The sequence below is a fragment of the Seriola dumerili genome, unplaced genomic scaffold (genome assembly GCF_002260705.1).
Source record: "Seriola dumerili isolate Sdu_G_001 unplaced genomic scaffold, Sdu_1.0 BDQW01000052.1, whole genome shotgun sequence".
Taxonomy (NCBI): domain Eukaryota; kingdom Metazoa; phylum Chordata; class Actinopteri; order Carangiformes; family Carangidae; genus Seriola; species Seriola dumerili.
The window spans coordinates 13,724,256-13,747,720 of NW_019174307.1; the positions used below are offsets into that span (position 1 = coordinate 13,724,256).

General features: G+C 44.6%; 1 protein-coding gene across 1 annotated transcript in view; it reads left to right on the plus strand.

Annotated features, from left to right (window-relative positions):
• The window catches only part of igsf3 (immunoglobulin superfamily member 3), a 69,044-nt gene extending 46,159 nt beyond the window's left edge, over positions 1–22,885 (plus strand). The window contains exons 6-10 of the mRNA XM_022740238.1: positions 94–495; positions 4,165–4,590; positions 15,181–15,591; positions 17,508–17,954; positions 18,617–22,885. Of these exons, the coding sequence (XP_022595959.1) occupies positions 94–495; positions 4,165–4,590; positions 15,181–15,591; positions 17,508–17,954; positions 18,617–18,867 (1,937 nt within the window). The 3' untranslated portion in view covers positions 18,868–22,885. The remainder of the gene's footprint in view (positions 1–93; positions 496–4,164; positions 4,591–15,180; positions 15,592–17,507; positions 17,955–18,616) is intronic.
• The last annotated feature ends 580 nt before the right edge of the window (positions 22,886–23,465 follow it).

Sequence of the window (23,465 nt, forward strand, 5' to 3'; positions counted from 1 at the left end):
CAAGCTCCTTCCCTGTCTCCTGTCTTTATGCATCCTTTCTCAGATATGTGCTTTTCACGCTCACCTCGTTGTCTCTTTTCTCTTCCCTCTCAGAGAGCAACATCACCGTGTCGTTGTCCAGTAACTCCTCAGAGGTCCTAGAGGGCGACGTGATCCAGTTGATCTGCTCAGTCCAGTCGACCACAGGCCCCCTGTCCGTTGTCTGGCAGTGGACAGACAAGCAGGCGACTGGACCGGCCCAGGAGGTGGCGTCTGTGGACCGAGACGGCACGATTTGGCACAGCCCCACCTACAGGGAGCGCTCCAGTTATGGGGAGATACGTGTGGAGAAGGTTCGAGAAGACACATTCTCTCTGTCCCTGTACAATTCCTTACCGGGGGACGAGGGCCAGTACCGCTGCACAGTCACTGATTGGTCTCAGACAGACCCAGAGCTAAACTGGGAGAAGATGGGAGAGAAGTCAGCCACCAAGACAGTCACTGTCAAGACTGTTGGTAAGTTTTAGAAGGCTAATTTAACTCAAACACTGTGCACATTGGAATACCTCTGAGTCAGTAAAGCATGTAAACGCTGAGGACAAGACAGTGTGTCTGCACGAATGCACACCCTGAGAGAGAGGCATGTGGTGTGTGACTTGCTTAAGACTGATGAATGGCTCAGGAGGAACATGCAGTTCACATATTAGAATACACAATGGTTTATTCATGCCCCGCCCAGGGGAACGAGCTATTATCGCACACAAACACACACACACACACACATACACACACCACCTGCCACACATCAAGAGCAAGGCCTCCATGACACCCATCACAGGCGCACACACTCACAGTCACCCATATGGATTAGCCAGAATTATTAGAATGGAAATGCAGCAGCAATGTGTTTCACAGTCTGTGGGTCTCCTCTGTCAGTGCTGAGTTAAGCTTAACATCCTCGGTACAGGCTGAGGAAGCCACTGGAGCGGGGCAGTTAGGAGCTGGCAGGCCAGGAGCACTGGGCTCAATACACACACACACACACACACACACACAAACATACACACACACACACACACACACACACACACACAAACATACACACACACCAACCAACGGATTAGCTCCCTGCAGCAACACACAGCGGTGCTGCAGAGAGGAGATGTCAGTTTTTAAGTGGCCATTTGTTATATTCGGGCAACAACAAAAACATTAGTTTGAGGAACAAGGGACGTATTATGCAAATGAGGGAAAAGAAGTCCAAAGCTGCTCGTCTCTCTTCAGTTACACTCCTCGACATCTCCTCCTCCTCTCCTCCATGCTTGTTGATCAAAGGATTTTCCAAATGTGCGCTGTTGTGTGACGGCCAGTGTGTGTGTGTGTGTGTGTGTGTGTGTTTAACTTCGTCTCAGACTTGTTTTTGGATCCTCATTTTTCTCACTTTAGCTTCCAAATGCAGTATCATTGGAGCTAAACCCGCCATGCAGATAGAGCACTCCTGTGTTTCAGCTTTCTTCTTCTTCTTCTACAACCCTCGCCTTGCTTCTTTAGTGCTAGCACCTAATAAATAAAGAAGAAGAAACTTGATCTCTATCTCCCCTCTGAGCTCAGATTGAGCTTCACCCTGACCTGTCCTCTGAGTGAACCAGACAACAGGCAGAAGCTAAAGATAGATGCACTTATATAGCACCTTTTTTTACCTTAGTGGTTACAAAACACTTACAACCTTTTGCCTCCGACTCTCTCTCACACACTCTCTCTCTCTCTCTCTCTCTCACTCACTCACACACACACACACACACACACACACAAACATACACACACACCAACCAACGGATTAGCTCCCTGCAGCAACACACAGCGGTGCTGCAGAGAGGAGATGTCAGTTTTTAAGTGGCCATTTGTTATATTCGGGCAACAACAAAAACATTAGTTTGAGGAACAAGGGACGTATTATGCAAATGAGGGAAAAGAAGTCCAAAGCTGCTCGTCTCTCTTCAGTTACACTCCTCGACATCTCCTCCTCCTCTCCTCCATGCTTGTTGATCAAAGGATTTTCCAAATGTGCGCTGTTGTGTGACGGCCAGTGTGTGTGTGTGTGTGTGTGTGTGTGTGTGTGTGTGTGTGTGTGTGTGTTTAACTTCGTCTCAGACTTGTTTTTGGATCCTCATTTTTCTCACTTTAGCTTCCAAATGCAGTATCATTGGAGCTAAACCCGCCATGCAGATAGAGCACTCCTGTGTTTCAGCTTTCTTCTTCTTCTTCTACAACCCTCGCCTTGCTTCTTTAGTGCTAGCACCTAATAAATAAAGAAGAAGAAACTTGATCTCTATCTCCCCTCTGAGCTCAGATTGAGCTTCACCCTGACCTGTCCTCTGAGTGAACCAGACAACAGGCAGAAGCTAAAGATAGATGCACTTATATAGCACCTTTTTTTACCTTAGTGGTTACAAAACACTTACAACCTTTTGCCTCCGACTCTCTCTCACACACTCTCTCTCTCTCTCTCTCTCTCTCTCTCTCTCTCTCTCTCTCTCTCTCTCTCTCTCTCTCTCTCTCTCTCTCTCTCTCTCTCTCTCTCTCTCTCTCTCTCTCTCTCACACACACACACACACACACACACACAGCGCAGCAGCAGCTCGGGAGCAACTAGGGGTTCAGGTGGAGGCAAGGATCAAACCTTTAGTGGACAACCCACTCTACCACAGCAGCCCCAAGATATTACATATGATCACTGTATCCTAATGTAGTTCATAGCTCCCTCCTTTATTGATTCCCTCGTCTTGCTGACAAGACATGGAGTGGGTGGGAGATGGATGTCCTCAGGGAATCTTGTGTTTTTTTGTTTCGTTTTTTTGTCACGGTGAAGACAAAGGTTCTTAGTGGGGGCCCTCAGGGTGTCTGGGGTGGCAAAGTATGTGTACACACACACACACACACACACACATAGGAGGTACTCATTGACACACTCTGGCACTCCACCACACACACTTTGTACAGTGAAGGAAACAAACGCATTCGTGTTTATTCACACAAATTGTTGTATGGGAAAATGGGTCGGCGTGAAATCCTCTTTTCTGTCACAGAGGCAGGCAGACGGCGAGGGAAACGGACGGATGGATGGAATAGGGGCGCAGGGGAGATGAGAGATAGAGCGAGAGGGGAGAGTTATTGTCTATTAGAGAATTATGGCCCCAGGCGGCTGTCCCAGCAGTAGCCAAGTCTGGACAGAAAGCCATTGATTACACACCCTGAAGGACACCGGGGATGACGGCTGTCAGAGGAAGACAGAGGGTGAGGGACAGAGAGAAAGCGACAGGGCTGTTGACAAGAACATAATGGAGAAATCTGCGAAGTCTCAAGGAAATGAATTATCGGGTCTGGGAAAAATCTGACTTCATCAACATCTCTCCATTCCACCACCCACTTCCTTTTTTTTTTTTATCTGTGTAATACTGTCTTTCTCATATTCCCACTCAATCATTCACGTTCATTGAAATGCCCCAAAAAAGGCGTAGCAGGGCCAGGTTATTAAAAGGCCACGGATAAAAAGGATTTTTTCTTTATATAGTCTATCTCTCGCTCTCTTGTCTCCTTTGCTTTCCAGTGTAGGTGTATCTTGGCAATAACATATGGAGTTGGGTGAATGTTTTTAGCCTAATGAGGATAGTTTAGACTTGGCAAAGAGCTGGGCGTAGATCGAACATCAGCGCTTAGAGGAAATCTCTCCCCTGGGTTTTCTTTGTTGCATCACCATTAATTTTGAGGCGCACTCTCACAACCAAGCCAAGCACACAACCTCATACTCGCACACAAGCACAGGAGTGGTATATACATATGCATGCACATGTTATAAGCAAAATGGCTCTCTTTAGGCTGTAATGGCCATGATGGAAGAAAATGCTTGTGAAGTTTGAGAGCTGCTTTGACAAAAAATAAGGCAGTGCACTTTAAGTAAACACTATCTGTATTTGTTCCAGCAGGGGGCTTTGTTCCTCTTGGTGGCTGTGCTTAAAAGTAGAGTTCTTTCCGGTTAACAATTATGAACCCCCCACATCATTTGCTGAATTTTAAGCTTTTAGAGAACAGGCTCAATCACACACTCAAGCTGTGTGCTATTATTATGCAACTGGCAGTACTGTGTGCATCATCCTAACATCAACTCTCTCTCCTTCTACCTTCTAGAGTCCTCCTTCATGGTGTCGGCCTCATCACGGACACCATCTGTGACCTTCGGAGACTCTTTTGACCTCCTGTGCCTGGTCAAGCCCCGTCACAACCCTCGCGTCCCCACGTCGGTCACCTGGCGCTTCATGCCGGCTGGCACAGAAACCGACGACGAGGATCAGGGAGAGTTCAAAGACCTGGTGACTTTCACCCGCGAGGGCACGCTGCAGTGGGGGGAGCAGTTGCTCGGGCTGGGTACCCGCACCACGGTGGACCGCTCCCACTCCAACACCAACTTCCGGCTGTCAGTGACCCGGGCAGGGCGTCGCGAGGCGGGCAAGTACCAGTGCACCGCCATCCTTTGGAGGAGAAACTACAACAACAGCTGGAGCAGAGTAGCCAACCGCACGTCCAACCTGCTTGGCATCAGTGTCCTACAGCCAGGTAAAGCCGCATGGCTGCTTGCCAGACAGACACACACCTAATTGGAACAGACACAGACCAGCACACAAACAGGGATAAACAGAGATTCACTCACACACACACTCACACAGACACACTCACAGTGAATTCAGCTGAGCTTATAGGATTTCTGCCTGCTCTAATTGCTCTTAGTCTCTGGTTTAGCCACTAATTGGAGTTTGTGTGGACATGGGTGTGTGCGTGCGTGTGTATGTCTGTGTGTGCAGGGCAAGGTGGAGTCTCCTAATGGAGAGCAGTGAAAGGATTGCTAAATATCCCACAGGAAGAGAAAACTGAGCGAAAGTGGAGGGAGAGAGGGAAGCAAAGGACGAAGACAGAGAGAGTGAGAAAGTGTGATAAAGAGAGCGCGCGATCCGTCCTTGAACCTTTTTTCCTCAGCGGAGGCATTAGACTGTCTACACCGCCCTCATTGGCCCTCTGTGCTCCACACACACTCACAGAGAAAAAACCCATTCAGACACAGTCCAATTAGTGGCTGAACACAAACAACAAACACAGACAGACACGCGAACACACGTTGGCCCAATTTACGCCATCGTGGTGTGCCTCAACAGTGAGATACTTCATTTATTCAGGTGGATGTGCCTGAAGCAAACACTCATCCTGCTGATAAAAGAAAAAAAGACCCTCCGTTTTAGTCTGGCTTTCACAGTTGTCCAGCAAAGCATTGTGGTACTTGAAGTACCAGTGGGGTCCAGATTTGTTGGATTTGGCAGGTGTAATATGAGCAAGGTGTGTGGGTGTGATGAGAAGTAGGTTTTGAATTTGCAGTAATAAGATCAGCAATCATGCAGCATCTTCTGAAATGCTAAGTGTTTGTATGTAATGTTATATTATAGGTGTAAACGCCTGCGAGCCTCCTGCATGTTCACGTGAAAGTAAGACACTGTGTTTAGGTCAAAGGCAGACTGCGGTAGTCAATAACACTTTCAAAGCGAGCCTGTGGAAGTTAGTCACATGTACAGTATACTGTACACAGTCTCTCATTCCTCGCTGCTATTGATTAAGACACACACAGAAATGCGAATTGATGTAAACAGACACACGCACACACGCAGAAGCACCAAAGTGCAGAGACGGTGCTTTACTCGCTCGACTGACCGTGCTGTGACCTTAACCACTCACGCAGAACACACAGCGTCCCCGGGCCTTTCAGAAGATATTTGGAAATCGACTTATCATCCTCAATGCTCATTGCCCCCCCCCCTCCCAACTACCCAGAAAAATCTGAGGACACAAACAAACCCCCCACACACACACACTCAGAGACATTTGGGGGAATAAATACTGGGTCATCCTCCCACTCTCTTGTGTAGTGGCGTCTCCATGACAAAGTGATCAGTTACCTTGGTAATGCCATCAGTAAACGTGACGGTGGGATCAGTTGCAGGCTGAGAGCCAATCAGTAACCGTAACGGTGCAATCATTCTGTGTGTAAGGGCACTATCTCACAAGGGAGGGCGAGTGAGTTATTCCTTTATCTCCTCGGCTGCGGAGGCCCAGTTCAGCCCTGGACACGCCGTGTTCATCTACTGCACCTCCTGTTTTTGTTTTTTTAAAAACTTTTTTTAAATTTTTTTTTTTTTTTTGTCAGACCTTCATTTAGACTGATGATTCATTTGTCAGAATGTAGGACGTCTCTCTCTGCCTCACGCCTCTCCCGCCCATCTGCTTTCTCCTCTCTATTTTCATAAATGTTAACCACTCCTGGCTAAATGAGCGGCTGGCATTTTCAGTTCCTCTCTGAAAGAAGTGGGATAAAGGCGAGCGTGTGTAATGAGGTGTGAGCCAACACAGCATCTGACCAGATACATAATTGAGAGCTTCTAAATTGTGCTTCCAGAGGTACCTGCTCAGTATGTATAAGACTGCCTGACCTGCGTTGTGTGTGCACATACACATACGTGTGGGCATGTGTAAGTTCTTGCATGAATGACCCTGCAGCTGTGTTTCTTGTGGTGCGCATTTTTAGAGCTTTCATACGCTTACTCTGCATAATATACAGAAGCCCACCTCACCCCTGATACCTGGTGGCACAACAGCCGAACAGTTTCTCTCAGCTTCCCGAGGGTCCATTCCACGACCATCTTAAATTCAGAGGAAAGATTTGCGTGTGTGTGTGTGTGTGTGTGTGTGTGTGTGTGTGTGTGTGTGTGTGTGTGTGTGTGTGACATGAGATGGAATGACACTCCTCATTAAATTATTGCGGAACTTCAAAAGCAGAGAATAAAAACTAGCATCAGAAATAGTGCCCTTGATCAGACTTCCATGTAGATCTTAGATCAGCAGAAGAGAAAAGTTGGATGTGGATAAAAGCTGGACGGAACAGAAGCAGTCAGCCGGTCAACGTGATGTTTCGTCAAACGAGTGAGGTGCCTGTAGCCCAGCCCAGACCTACTTCCTATTCCAGATTGCATTAGCAGCACACTGCCTGTGTCCAAGTCCCCTGGGTCATATGAGAGGAGTTCACTGCTATATCTGCTCTCTCACACACACACACACACACACACACACCCACACATAAAGTATTTTTATTTTCATTGTAAGGGGAACCCTGCGCAGTACTTTGGCTTGAACTGTCCCCCATAGGCTTCATGCAGAGACCCCACTGCACACAAAGGAGCACAAATAACATCATGCTCTGGTCTACACATAAACATGCAGTACACGGATACACACGAGTAGGCGGGGGTGGGGGTGTTACCTCCCAGAGCAAAAGTGTAATTATCTTATGGTAGAACACGACTCAATATTATCCCTCACAGCAGAGGATCTCCACAAACACACACAAAAATAACATAAACACACGGTATACAGTTCCACATACAGAGGTGGTAATATAATATTTCACCTGATTGAGTTTTCGCTTTGTCTCCTTCTGAAACGCAATAATGGTAAACACATGTTCAGTATGGCAGATCGCCAGGGAAGCCTCAGTCTCTACGACACAATCTAATATCATCGACTCATAACTCAAACCACACACACGTACACGCACACACAAATACACTTTCCATCTCCCCGTCACACACACACATACACACACACACTGAAAACACGCAAAACTAATTATGCTGAATCTTCTCTAATGGAACCGGAGTTTAGATTAATGATGGTTTTGGGAGTTCAATACATTTTTCTCATCATTTCAGTGTGTGCATGTGCACATTTGTGCGTGTGTGTCTGGCATGAGGAGCGGGATATTAAGACCGTCTGGTTATTGGCTGAGCTAGAATGATGATGGGGGGTAGAGGTGGGGGGGTGTCCCACTTAGAGTTTCTCCTCATCTCTCCTCACACACCTACGCTTTGCCTGGCTACCATGCACTCACATGATCAAACATCGCGACGCACGAATGGATGCCATTTTTTTGTTTTGTTTTGTTTTGCTTATTCTTGTCCTTTTTGTTTTGCTCTCTTGTGGTTGCGCTTTGAGTTAGAGGATATATGCCTCCTACTTTCTCGCACTTTTTCTTGTCCTGCCTCATCTGCTCTCTCTCTCTCTCTCTCTCTCTCTCTCTCTCTCTCTCTCTCTCTCTCTTTCTGAGATTGTACTTGAGGGTATCTTCCCATTTAATATGGGCTGGCACTAGCAGATGCCGTGCGTGCTCTCGTTTCATGCCAGTGAAGTGCTCGCCACCCAGCTGTTATTGATAGTGTTGATAGTGTTGGTGTCACTGCAGTGATTGGAGATTCTTGCTTATCAGGGCATGGATGGGAGCTGTCTATCCTCATTAAGGCCCGGCCCATCGCCCTGCCGCTTCATCTCTGCCTTCCTTCATTTTGTTCGCGCTGCTCCCCATAAGTCTTTTTTAATGTCTTCTTTCCCCTTCACTCTCACTTAGCTGCATGTTTCCCACCACGCACGCCCCCAGCTTCTTTCTCACTCTTGTGATTTTTCAATATTTTATAATTCCCTGCTTCCCTCCTCCTCCTCATAATTCTCTCCGTTATGTTTACATTTTTCTTCAAATAGCTTTTCCACCATTGTCAGTATTTCATGAATAATAAGTATATGGCAACTGTGCTTGTTTGCACACAATAGAGGCTTTATCACAGTGTTATTGTTGGTGACAACGTTGTAAATCTATTGTGTGCCCTTTTTTCAGCTGCAGTGGATAAAGTGTGGGTTTGCCCATAAGCTCACCTGAGGCAGAACTCTGCATATGGGGTTTCCTGTATGGCTGCAACACGCCACCCACCTCTCTTGCAGACAGTTTATATGTTGCTTTGCACAAATAGTCAGAGTGCACTCACGGACTGTCTCTGTGTCGCGCACACACATGAACACACAGGGTCATAATGGGTGATAAATGAAGAGCCTTTGAGGGGTGCACTGAAACAGAAAATAATTTCATAAAAGGTTTTTGATTAATCACGTCTGTTTCAGACATTCAAGGTCAAACTCCTTCCCCACACGTCGTCTTCCTCACAAGAGCAAACCCTGACACTCACTCTCATGCACGAACACAGGCACATTTTTCTGTCAAATCCAATCCAATCGAGGCCTCATTTCCTTGTTTGGCCCAATCTGCAGACACAATGAGATTTTCTGTGTTGCGTCTCTCCATCTCTCTTAAGCACATTGTGTGTGTGTGTGTGTGTGTGTGTGTGTGCGCACATGTGCACAAGCACACTTGTGTGTCCTGCTGCTGATGTAATTGAAGTCGTAACTCAGAGCTAGCTACAGTGCTGCTGCTCCCCATGTAAATCAGTGGCTAATAGTGGGAGCAGAGCAGGAGAGGCTCAGCAGTTCCGCCTCCTGAATGCATACACGTACACACTAGCTATTCTCTAGCCCGCACTAACTGAATAACCACTGTTCTCTGCGGTTTAATGAGCATAATGTGTTTTATTCTTATTGGCAGACCCCAAACACAAACAGACATCCAGACAGGCGCACGGCTCAATGTGATATGTCTTTATTCTCTCCCCTCCGTGCCAGCTTCTTTTGGGCTATTAATCTCCCAGAGTTCCCGTGCCCTGACCCCCTGTCTTACCCCCTCTTGTGCATCTGTTTCTCCATCGGGCCAGCCTGTGTCCAGCAATCACTCTCGGAGACAGGCAGGAAGGAAGAGAGGAAAGTGCAGTCAGTGTATCAGTGTGTTCATACCGTTGGTGCAGAATAGGAATTATATGGATGGAGGCTGCATGTGTGTGCACGGGCCTATGTCTGGGTGTGTTCAAGGCTGCTGTTAACGTGCACAGATCCCCATAATTAGCCCGGTCTTAATGATATTGTAGAGGGAGTTGGAAAGGGGAGGGATGAGGAGTGGTAATATCCTTCTGACACAATGGGATCATAGATACATCGCAGTCATTAGCATAGAAATTAGGCTCCCAGTTTGGCAGAGGCGCCACTTTTTCAGTCAGGAAAACCCCATCCCTCATTGCTTCAGCCTGGCACCCTGCTCTGATCTATGCCCCCTGGGGCAGAGGTCCAGACGGGCAGGGGGGTTGTGCAGAGGCTGGCAAGGAGCGGCAAGCCAAAGCGAGCTGTTCTGCAGGGGATCAGGGCATGTCTAAGCCCCTCAGTCCTGACATGTTTGGGGTCCTGGCCGTGGATTAGCCCAGGGCTGTGCTAATGCTAATGCTAAAGGCGGAGCAGGCAGCCATTAAGACTAAGTCCTCTGGAGTGCAGCTGGAGAGACTGCCTGCTGCTTTCCAAAATCCCCCCAGGAGCATGTTCTCACTTTCTGTCTTTTACATCTCTCTCATCTTTTCCAGGCTTTCTGCCTCCCTCTGCACACTGACTCTCACTCCTCCGCGCTCTGTTGATAGGTGCTTGTGAAAATCTGTTCAGTTTGGTGATATATCCCTTAACTCTCCCTATTTTTCTCTCATCCTGTCTTCTTTAAAAAAAAATCTCATCCCTCTCCTCTGTGTCGGCCTCGCTGCTTTTATTCGTCCATTTTTTCACTTTATGTCTCTTTCTTCCCGTCTCTTGTCCATTCCTCCAGCTAAGCTAAGCATTACATCTGTGGCCCAGTGGATGGGTTGTCAGCTCAGCGGCCATTAAGTGCATATTAGACTAGACTATATCTAAAAAAGAGCAAAAATGTTGGGCAGAGACCCCACCAGCACCTCTGCTATTCGCACTTCATTTATGCCTCATTAATAATTCATTAATCCACAGGTGAAGGTGCTGAATATTTATGTGTCAGGTGATTAGACAGAATGTGATCAGGAGAGACATAGATCATAGCAATACAGGAGGGAGGAAAGAGGTGATGAGTGGTCAAAAAAGCGGCTGTGATGAAAGGGAAATAAGACGAGTGAAGCAGACATTTCAACCCTAACGTTTAGATCCTGTCTTGTAGTAAAAGACTTCACCTGGAGCAGCATTATTAAACAGAGATGGAAAATGGATTGAATTTCCTCTGTAGCCAAAGAATAAAGGATAACTTTCTTTCATTTACAGGCACTTTCCTAGTTCCTTTGAAGTTATCCTCAGATTTTGTTACAAGCTGTGGTTAGTGTGCGCTGACATGCCACAATGGCATCCTTGTCGGTACACTTTCTCCTCCCCCTGGACTCAAACTTGTTTTCATCTGCTTTTGCTCCATAAACAACAGTTGTGTGGTGCAGCGTTTGGGGTGCACTTTGCTATCTTTCTTCCATATCAAAACCGTGCTGTTTGTAGACTTTGTGTACTTACCTCCACTGATAAATAAAAGGAATGAAGACAGCTTGGTCTCAACTCTGCAGTTTTCTCTAGCTATTAAACAGACACATCGGGCACACATGGGGAAAGGGGTGAGACAGGGGTTCAACGAGCCAATTAGTGACTGTACTGTGCAGTTTTTGTGTGCGTGTTTGTGTGTACTGTAATGACAGTACATGCTCGGCGAACTGCTGCAACACAAATACCTCCAGCGCAGCTGAGATAGTTGTGGGATACTGCTCATATCATTACATCTCTATTCTGCCCAGTAAAGTATTTTTTAAACACTTTGCATGACAAGAATCAAGCTTTTTCGTTAGATTTTATTTAATCCTGCCTAGTGTTGTTGACAAAAGAAAAGTGAGATCAGTGAGGTCCTTAAAGGTGTCATAGCCATTCCGTGTTCTTCATAGAGACAGGGTTGCCTTGGAAACCACAGAGGCAGGTAAAGAGAACGAGGAGACATCAACATTTGTGCTCAAGGTTAACTTCAAAATTATTTTGTCTTCTCCTTCTCCCTGATTATAAAGGGATGTATTTTTTGCATCTTTTTCTCTGTGGAGAAAGTAAACTGACCAAAACAAGTTAAAGGATGATGCAAAAAAAAAATGTTTTTTTTTAAATAAGCGTGTAGGATACTTTTATTCTGACTCAGACCAGGTTTGACTGGCACATGAACTAATGCAGAGCAGTGAGAACATGTGTTTCCAATTACGGATTTGTCTTACTCTGTAGATGCACCCTTGAGGCTCATTAAAGAAACACAGTAGCAAAGAACATGTGATCACAACTAAAAATAGGTATTGACAGCATTGCTGACACAAAGGAACACAGAACCCGTCTTGCTGTTAAGGGACTGCACATACATGATGAGCGGCCTTTCTGGCGATGTGTGATTAATCTGGCTCCTTGTGTGGGGTCTCCTCCCACAACATCATGAATCTGCCCTCTACACAAACACTGTACACGCACCATATAGAATTTTTAGCCCGTTTACTAATACTTGCGTCAGCAGATGCGTTGATGCAACTGTGGTAGGATGGCTGTAGCTGAAGGAAGAAGCATTGCTCTCTGTGGGAATGGACACGTGTCAGAGGATGTGACAGGCTGGTCTGTGAAGTCGCTGTTCTCTTGCCGAGACATTTCTCAGCAAGAGGATTCTGGAGGGAGTGGAGCCTTTTAAGGTTGTTTTGGGACAAAAAAAAAGGACAGTATTTCTCTTCCTTTTGTTTCTCTTCCGCCTCTCTGCTCATTGCTCCTCCATTTTATTTCTTCGCTTGAGTGAGTGCTTAGTTATAATAACTTGTAATAGCTCATGATGCTACCTAATAAGGCTTGAATAATTAGCCTATCTTAGCTTTGAAAAAGCATTTCTGTAAACACTGATGTATGGCAACAGGCTTTCAGCCCCCAGTTTTTCTCCTGGCTGCAGATTCAAACTTCAAATGGGAATGGCAGAGAATTGCTTTGTCCTGTGCCAATCCAATCCTGCATGGTTCCACTTCAGGAGGTTGGGAGGTAATTCTCCTGGAAAAAAAAAATGATTGCCAGGATTCCGCAGGGCTCGGCAGTAATTCCGGATGGGGAGATTGTCAGGCTTCCTACCAAGTCTCTAGTGGGTACCGAGGCAACCATGATGACTAATTTGAGATGCTAGCTTGAAATACTGTTGCACAACAGGGTGGTCTGGTGATGCCTCGTAGCCATGCATCTTTTTCGATGCAACCAAATGTGAAACATACTGTACGTATAATGCGAATGTGCGGGATCACAAAAAGCATCGCGTTTGAGCATGCTCGACTATCTGTGTGGATGAGGGTGTGGTTTTTGTGTGCAGATGGCTGTGACCCTAGGCAGTCAATCAGTCAGTCAGTCGTAGCGGAGCTTAGCCGGAGCTAGGAGGGTGACATTGGAGATGCACGGGGCTCTTTAAGAATGCAAGAGAAACGTAGAGGGTTGAGCGCTTCATATGGGGTCAGATTGGTGTCAGTAAACAGAAAACGATTACATTATCAAAACTTATTAACAAAACATTATTAGTACAAATGTATATTCCCAATTAGGGTTTATTATTGTTATTTGTGCCGCTACCATATGAAAATGATAGTTTTTATACTTTTTATACAGTATATTTTTCTTACAGTGAGGAATATAAAATTGTTTTTCTATGAAACCATTTTTTTTTTTTTCAGTTGACAGTTTTTCAACTCTGTGCTATGGATACATTTCAGTCTCTACCAAAAAGTATGCAAATTTGATACCCATCCCTATTCCTGCTGGATAATGAATAATACCTGACTTAATAACTGATTTGAATAAAGGTCAAACAGTTCGTCTTGTGGGTTTTTTTATTTTAAATTGGAAGTCTGTTTTTCTAGATTTATGAACTATAAACTACAATATAAAAAGATTGAAGTGTTTCTTGGGGCATATTAACATAAATAATAATAAATGTTTCCCATGTATTAACTGGTTGTCATTTGTGTATTAACAAATCCCCCGATAAGTGTGTTATGTAGAAAATTCTGGCAGACATCATTCCCCTCATCCAGAAATTCCTGGCTCATTCTGGTGGGAAGAGGTGGGAAAAGATGACATATCGTGTATGTCTGCTGCTGAGATCAATTAAGGGAATTTGTTTGCCCAAATTGTGTTCAGCCAACAAACAAATCTTGGATTGCTATCTGTGTGCCAACACTAGAAAGTGCTACCAATCAGATAGTCGTGGTTTATGTTAAAGATGGTTATAGCTGGTGATAAAGATGGTCTGTGATGAGTCCAGTAAAAAAAAAAAAAAAAAAAAAGCTGGAAAATACACTTTAGAAATACAAACTGTATGTACATGGAACAATTTGATGTTTATTCAAGCTGCAGGGTCTTTGTTTGAGTGCAGGTAAATACCCCTGTGATTATGATTGTTTGAGACAAATTTCCAGTATCTATTAATAATAGCAATTATTTTAAGATCTGAAGATGAAGCAGCTGTCATAATTTATAATGTCCAAATGTAATTTACAGCAGGTCTTATGGCATGAAACATATATTGCTCTTGCTTGAGAATTATAAGGTGTGAATTCTTTTTTTACTTATTGTCTCTGTGGTTTTATGAATCCTGTGTGTGTGTGTGTGTGTGTGTGTGTGTGTGTGTGTGTGTGTGTGTGTGTGTGTGTGTGTGTGTGTGTGTGTGTGTGTGTGTGTGTGTGTTTTTCTACATGCTCTGTGCTGTAATAATCCCCACCCAACCCCAAGCGTTTGACAGCAGGGCTGGTTGCGGTCACACCTGATGTACCTGCAGCTAATCCTATCCCACAACCGATGTCACTGTAACCAACTCTGTCACAGCATTGAGGACAGCCTCAGCTCCTTCCTGACATCTCAGTCACACCTCTCTATCATCTCCTCCCTTTCCTATCTGTTCTCTCCTTGTCCTTGCTTGACTTTATAAACATGTTCCTTCTTCCGTCTCCCTCCCTCTGTTTCTGGCTGAGTGACAGACCCCCTGCCCTGCTTTTGTCTTGTATCTTACCTAATAACATGCTCCGTCTCCTTCACCCCTGTCTCTTCTGCTGTTCTGTATCTTATCATACATTTCTACCTTGATACTAACAACTCCCCCCCTTCCCCTGTGCTTTGATTTGTCTGACATTTCCACCTCCTTTCCCTCGTATTCCTTTCTTTCTCTTTGTCACCTGCTGTACCCACCCACACACCACTATCTTTTCCTGCCCTGCTGCCACCAAAAATAAATCCAGCTACAGGTCGTGTGTCACAAAACAGAAATTGCATTGTGTACCTGTCACCAGTGCTCACATTTTCCTGCACCCAAAGGAATGACTGTCTGCTCTGTCTCTTTCCCTTCTGAACCCCCTCTCCCTTAATTCTTTGCAGAGAGTAAGCTGCGAGTGCAAAAGACCAACCAGTCGCAGGTGTACCCGGAGGACAGTCGTGTCAGGATCAATTGCTCCATCACCTCCCAGACCAGCCAGGACTCCCAGCATGCTGTGCTGTGGTACGTGAGGCGCGCGTCAGGGTCAGAAGCTGATGAGCTCCTCCTGAGAATTGAACGCTCGGGGGCCTTCGAGTACGGCGCCTACGCAGATGAAGAGAGACTGCGACGTCGTGTGCAGGCTGAGAGGCTGTCGCCCCGTTCCTATGTGCTGACGCTGAACAGGGCAGAGAGCAGCGATTCTGGGACGTACTACTGCCTGGTGGAGGAGTGGCTGAGCGACCCAGATGGAGCCTGGTATCGACTCTCCCGGGAGTCCTCAGGGTTCACGGAGGTTCTGGTCAGACAGCCAGGTGAGCAAGCGGTCAAAACTGCTTTTCTCCTCAACAAAATGCATCTTTATTCCCACTGCAGGAAAGCAACAGCTGCCAGTTTAGCCCCACATATTGTCCTATTTTAGATCAGTTGAACATAGTTTAGCTAATCCCTCCTCCAATCCGCTCTCCCCTCACCTTGCCTCCCGCAACACGCTCTGCTTAAGGCCTCAAGGCCTTCTCGCTCTGATGACCTTACACCTGCCTTGGGCAGAGCTCAGGTGGCAAAAAAAATGGGTTGAAGTCATGCCAGCTGTCATATGACACGCCAGAGGGCAAAGCCTGGCTCAGACGGAGAACCAAATCCTCATGTCCAGTACTCAAAGAGCTCAAAGCCATGATGTACCCACTGCCAGACCCTCACGTCCCACTTTATGACAGTTATCTCAAGTACACGCCACCTCAAATCTTTTTCTCTCCTTGACCGAATTTTGCATCACTCTCTTACCACAACCTTTCTTCCATTCATACACAGTGAAACTCAATGCACCCAAATACAAATAAATAATAACATCCTATTCATCCATGACAGTCCCTTTTGTTTGCATGACTTTATTCCACACACCAGCTGAAGGTGACTTTTTTCAGACCTCTCCGAGAGCAGGGTTCTTCTGCCAGGTGTCCTGTTTATAATGCAGAGTGAAAGCCATGATATGGCATCCATCCAACTAGACCGTGAGGATCCAAACGTCTGGTCATAAGCCAGTGTGGCAAGGAAAACTGCCTGTATTTTATGTAGATAGCGAAGTTCACACTGCCCCCACAGTTAATGAGGCTACAGCAAACGTACAAATGCAGAGATCTGCAACATGCATATGTGTATCTTGCATTGGGTGAAGTATATTCTTAATAACCTTTTTATAGATTTTAACTTTTAATGATATTTAAACATGTCCATAAGATAAATAGAATATGCATATGCAGTATAAACATCATGGATATTCATCAGGAGCTAAAAAATGCATTCACCTTGGAAATCATCCAGAAATCTGCCCATCGAGAGGAAAGATGAGGGGAGATGTGTGCCAGCACCGGCCGATTTTCCTGCTCTCCCGCTGTCCTCTCTGCTTCTCATTTTGTTTTAACAAGAAGACTGTTCCAAACTGTGTGCAAGAGAAACCCAAGCAAGCCAGGTCTTTAATGCCATATTTTTTTAACTGCAGTGGAACTGGGTCATTGTACCACCCCTGAAGGGCTGTCACATACTTATACAGAAAGATACACTAGCCTTGGGGTAGGATCAAACCTTGCTGAAAAGCTCAAAGACTGGTGATAGCTGTGGGCAGCACTGTGGGATTTATTTATTTTTATCTTTTTTTTTTTCTTTTTTTTTTCCCGGTCGCAAAGTTCTGTGTCCCTGTATGCATAATCGTGCTGTTTTTATGGTGCAACTTGAAGTTCATTAAGGCTGCAACTAAGACTTATTTGAATTATCAATCAATCAGCTGATATTTGACTAATTGTTTTGTGTGTGAAAAGTCCAAAAACCATAATTACCCAGAGGCAAGGATTACATTTTAAAATGACCTTTTCTGTCTGACCAACCTTCCAAAAGAGACTTAATTTATTATCATATAATACTTTACTATTATAGATGGTAAACTCACTTGAATGACTTCATGACCAATCATGACCAATCATTTATTGGTTATGAAATTATTTAACTTTCAATCAACTTATTCATTAATTGACTAATTTTTTGAGCTCTAGTTCAGACACATTATCAAAAAGCAGCCGTTAATGTTACTTTAAGTGAGTTTTGTGACTTGTGCTCTGTTGCCGAGGCTCCAACCAATACTGTATATTTCAATATTTATCATAATTTTCTGCCCCAATCTTTTTCTCTCTCTCTCTCTCTCTCTCTCTCGCTGTCTCATCTTCTTGGTCTTCTGCAGAGGTTCGACTGCAGGTTGAGGAGATGGAGTCAAATGTGACAGTGGCAGAGTCCGGTTCAATCCGGCTGGGCTGTAGCATTCCTTCCCAGTCGTCCCGAGACTCCCGCTTCTCTGTGTCCTGGTATGTGGAGCACTACGAAGATGAGGACAGCGAGGACCAGCCAGGCGAGGAAGAAAGGGAGCGGGAGTGTGTGTTCTCCATCGGCCACGATGCCGTTTTTGGAAATGGAAACTGCAGCCCCAGAGAGGAGGCGGGGCCTACTTCCCGCCTGCAGTTTGAGAGGATGGCCTCTGACCAGTACAGCCTGACCATCCAAGGAGCCCGGCCAACAGACGCAGGCCGATACTACTGCCATGTAGAGGAGTGGCTACTCAACCCCCGCAACGCATGGTACCGCCTGGCTACCAACAACTCTGGGTTCACTATCGTCAATGTGCTGCAGCAAGGTAAATCCTTAATTAACTAAATCCTTTGAGCTTCCCTGAGTGTAGATGAAAATGAACACAGTGACAAAGCAATACTTGAATCAATGGCTGTCCTCAGATAGCAAGATAGGATTTCATTTTACTCCTGCTCCCTTGAATGTTTTGTCTCGTGCTATATTCTGTCATATTGCCCAATCCTAATGTGTCCTCTTTGTTACAGTATATGTAACAAGATAATATTAATAGTCCAATTAAGGAGCTCTCAGATACTCTGAATGTCATCCCTGCCTTGGATGATCTGCTCCCCCCCCCAGTCACAACATTTATTTTGAAGATTGGAACAACCCCAGTTAAAAGCAGAGCCAGACATGGCCGCCCACTGTTTAGCATTAAAGCAGAGCGATTAATGGCGTCAAAAGCAGTGCTGCGATCTAAAGAATTCAAACAGATTCATTCACCAGTGTCAACAACTAGAGGAAGATCATCTGTAGCTGTGAGAAGCGCCTTCACCATGTTAAAAGTCATTAAATTCAATCAAAAAGCCCATTTCATTCCGTCATAATCAGTTTTTCAGTGACTGATTTCTTCAGGACAACACCGAAGATGGCTTTTTAAAAAAAAAAAATTGTTTTTTTTTTTTTCTTCGACTAAAAAATGTTGATTTGTTTATACTCTCTCAACAGTGTCCACCCTCCAGTCAGTGGTCTGCTCCAACGACTCCCTCTTCTACTTTGTCTTCTTTTACCCTTTCCCCATCTTCGGCATCCTCCTCATCGCCGTGCTGCTGGTGCGCTACAAGAGCCGCAACAACAGCAAGAGCCAAGAAGGCAAGAACGGCGCCCCCCTCCTGTGGATTAAAGAACCTCACCTCAGTTACTCTCCCACCTGTTTGGACCCCCCTGCACTCAGCCTGCACCCTGGCTCTGTTGACTAAGCGAGGGTCCTCCCCTCCTGTCTCGCACACATTGCGGATCTAACCGACACGATGCCAGGGAGCAGATCTGGACTACACCTTCAGACCTTACTGTCGTTCACTGCTGTGTTGAATTAGTCAATCAGTTGATCAGTTTAAAAATTCCCACCCTGGTGGCTGCCTGTTTTATGTTAACAACTGTGTGTGTGTGTCTGGGTGTGTGTTTGGGTGTGTGGACTAGAACGAGTGTGCCATGTTAGCACAATTAATTGTGTGAGTGCAAATTGAAGGGCAAGAGAGTATCATGAGCCTCTCTCATTTATTTTTATTTTTTTTGGTCTCTGTGAAACTTCTCATAGCTGCATTTTGATTTTTATTACACTGAATATTTGTCTATTTTTCAAAAGAGAAAAAAAAACTGCGCACATGAGATCATTGGCCAATCCGTGAGGAACGTTTAAGAGAAGGGACTCTATAATCAACTCCGGCACTGAGCGGATGCCAAAAAAAAGTCTCCGCACTGATCCAAGAGCAGCCACAGCCTGGCCCACTATGTTGGTTGCCATAGTGATGCTCTGTGCCCACTGACTCCGTAGCTGATGACTTGGTTTCCAGCCTGCATAGAGACAAAGGCAAGGACACACAAGTCTGTGTCCTAAGTGAGGATGTGTGTATGTGTGTTGGCCCACCTGCCTCCACAATGAATTTGCCTTGGCAGACAGAAACAGGTCCTGGTGCGCCGCTTAAACACTGCCAGACACTCTGGCCTTAGTGAGAGACTGCTCCGCTCTCTCTTCTATCCTCCTCCTCTCCGAAAGAGACAGCGAGAGAAAGAGAGGGAGGGAGGTCGGAAATGACGGAGAATAAATGAACAGCTCTCTCTCCTGCTGAGGATATACGTCCTTTAAGACAGGGGATTTTTTTTTTTCAGTGCCAAGTCCTCCTTATTTCCACGCTGTCGTCTGCAGCCAATATTTGAAGTTTTAAAGAGAGTGGAGGGGAGAGCTGATTGGTTCTGAGGCAGATTGTAAATATGTCTGCTTACCTCCTGCTGTGGGTTTATGGGCCTTGTGGGCAAAAGGTCAAATTTTTACACTCATGTTAAGTCAGTTGAATTGCCCTTCTTAAACTGCACAGTGGGGGTCACTGACTGAAATTAAATTCTTGCACATTTCTTTAAGTTGCCCAGTATGACCACTCTGTCATCCTGTCTTTAAAAGATATCAGAAGCTCAAAAGATGCATATTAGTTCAAAAAAAAGACTTGATTTGTTAAGAGCCACACTGAATATTACTAATGTGTAGATGTGTAGTAAAACACTCTAAAAATGTAATCTGCACATTATTAGGAAGCAAATTGATGGATGGGGGCAAATGTTTGACTTTTGTGTTTATTTTAAAGATTTTTCTATTTATTGTTTTATACTACTTTGCATAGCTTTGTAAAATTTTCTTTTTGCTTTGAAATTCTCTAAAAACTGTGCTGCTTGTGTTGCCAGGCAACTGCACCAAGCAGATTATGTCAATAGCCTGTGTGTTGGCAATGTGGTAGATGTAGAAATGCTAGATTTGTCCTGCGCATTGCAGTGTGTAGCATTTCATACCAGATTGTCAAGTTTGGTCAGTGTCAATACACTGTATATCTATATCTATAATGGAATTTACTGTGGCTTTACATGTACAGTAGTTGAACAGACAAGTCACACAAATGGATTCACTTAATGCTTTTTTGCTTGAGTCGCGTTTATTTAGTGAAATGTGATGTAACACCTAGATAGGATGTTTGATCAAAGACAGCCGAAACCGAACTGTTAAAACGTCTTCTAATCATGGATTCTAGCTGAAGGCGCATCTCCTCAGCTCCCCTGACGCAAGGCAGAAGGGTTGAAAATCTGTGTCACCTTCCCTGGAATGCAACAGCCAGGAGAGGTGAGAAATCCTCCACCCCACCTGGGCCTAACCCTTTCACTGCCAGACTGGACTTGAAAACTCTTGAAAAACTTGACATTGTTGTCTCAATTGTGTCAACATGTATATTGCATGACAATACTGAAGGAGAAATTTTGATGTTTTGTAAACTTTGAACTCTTTGAGCATCGTGTTTGTGTGACAGAGCAGTGCCCAAACCCCCCCTCCCTCTCCCCAACTTCCTGAGCCAAGAGTCAACACAAAGCCCAGCCCCTCGTCATTTACAATATTTGACTGCCGATTATGCCCTTTGAACCTGTGAAGTAATCTATTTCAAGAATGGGTGTTGTGGAGATTGTGTTTGATATTATTGCTCATATTTGTCCTTTTAAGGCTTTGCTTTTATGCAGCACTTCATTAAAGCCAAAAGCTACGTAGCTGATACTGACACAAGCCACCAACTTCTAAGATTTCAACTTCCTTCACTGTTTTTTCTAGTTAACCAGACCATTTCAAGTAGACCACACTATTTCAGGTTGAGAAGAGCTGGTGCTATTAAGTCAAGGGAGTCAGAAATGTGATGCATGTGCAGCAAATTCAGCTACAACTCAATTGATAGATATCTTCAAAGAAAAGGCCAATTAATTAGCTGCCTGTCTGCTCATTATTAACCATATGTTTACAATTATTTTCATATGAGAGATATTGATGTGAATTAGTAATCCTTAGCAAAGAATTTGGGTGATGTGCGCACTTGACCTCAGTTCGGCATAAGGTGCCGGAGAAAAGCAACATACTTTGAAAAAAGACAAGTAGTCCACACACTGAATATTGTAAGCTAGTAAATGATTAGACAACATTTCAACAATAAAAGTCTTACTCATACCCATGTGAGAGGAAAAAAAAGATGACAAGTCCAAGTATAATTAGGAGAACACCTGTTACAGAACCCTACAACAAAAACATTGTTCACTATATTCATTCATAAACTAGCTAATAGACCATCCAGGGTGTGTGTATAGATATATGTGTGTGTGTGTATATAATAATATATAATACACATTTCTGAAAAATGCAGTCATAGAAAATATGTACAATGTTGTGATTGTGCATGAGGAAGATACATCTACAAATATCTAATTGTCCTCCTAATACTGTGTGTGTGTGTGTGTGTGTGTGTGTGTGTGTGTGTGTGTGTGTGTGTGTGTGTGTGTGTGTGTCTACTATGTCCAGTTTTTCTCTCACATGGTGTTTGCCTAACAAAGACCTTGGTGGTCAAAATGTTGCCTCATTAAGTTGCAATAATCAACGTGTGAACTACCTCTCTCATGATAAAAAAAACCTTTAACCCTCTGTTGCTATTTGATGCAGTTCTAGTGCAAGTCAAAGGTATACATCAAAACAGCAGGAAAGCCATTCTGTGCATTTCCAGGTCCCAGTATCACCAGGAATAATTAATGGAGCTGTTGGAAAGGTGTGATTTGAAAGTAATGGTTGCATATCGTATTGACTTGCATTTGCTCTGGTAGTAAATGCTAATATGAAGCTGATTTCAGTTTTTTATAAGCGAAAGGAGGTTGTTTGTTGGTTGAAAAATTGATCTTTTTTATAAATCTTGAACATTCCTATGGTGCCACTGAACAGCTGCTCGAGCTTCACTGAGTAAAATCACATAATCCTAGACTTAGTTTGTTCAAAATTCAACCCATCACATCTTTCTAGACTTGAGCCAGGAAGTGCAGGGCATGGCTGTGGTGTGTGAAGTCACAGTGCTGCCGCCGCCATCATTGGAGCTGTACACAAACTTTTTTTGTAGTAGTAGTAGTAGTAATAATATGAATACCATCCAGTGCGGCCTCCCAAGATTCCTCCAGACGTTCTGACAGTGTTGTAGCTGCGTTTTGAGGGCTGCATGTTTTGGCTGTGTGCTGGCTCCAGATTTAGGTGTAAAATAGTTTGTGGTGATGTTTTCAGTTCAGCCAGTGATGCTTTATTTTCAGTGATGTATTTTTATATGACCATGGTTTGTTTTGTTTTGTTTTTTTTTTGTTTTTTTTTGTTCTATCTAATAGTTGCCATCGTGACCATTAAAAAGGCACTTTGCTATTGTCAGTTTATTGCAATAAAATACATTCAGTGCATCCTCCTGTTTTCTTTCTATAACTATATGCTCTTTGCAGTATTTGGAGATGGACTGTAAAAACAACATATTGATCCAGTTTTCTCACAATCATGAAGTACGAAAATGCTACCAGCACCCTTCCCAAACATCTAGTTCTGCTTTAACTGTAAGCCAAAGGTTAATGCGCTGCAGGCAGCAGGGTCTTGTTAAGTCGGCGTGGGATTTTAACCTCTGAGCCCCTCAACATCGTGAAGGTTTATTTACTCCGCATGTGCAGTCGGTCTCTGTGTGTATGTGTGCCTTTTTGAGTGGAGGAGTAAGAGGGATTGGGTCAGCAAGTCAGAGGATAAATGATGCTTAGAGGGTCTCCTGTAAGTTAACCAGGCACTATTTTGACAGCCTCATCAAATCACATCTCAGCATTCATAACTTATAACCAATGCAGATGGACATGCTCACTCTTCCTTCCTCTCCCCGTCTCCCTCTCACGTATACAAATAACTCCCCAGCAGTAAACTGCAGTCTTCCGCCAATCCATGCCATTCATAAACTTCTCTCTGACTCCCTCTCCCATGAATTCATATTAATGC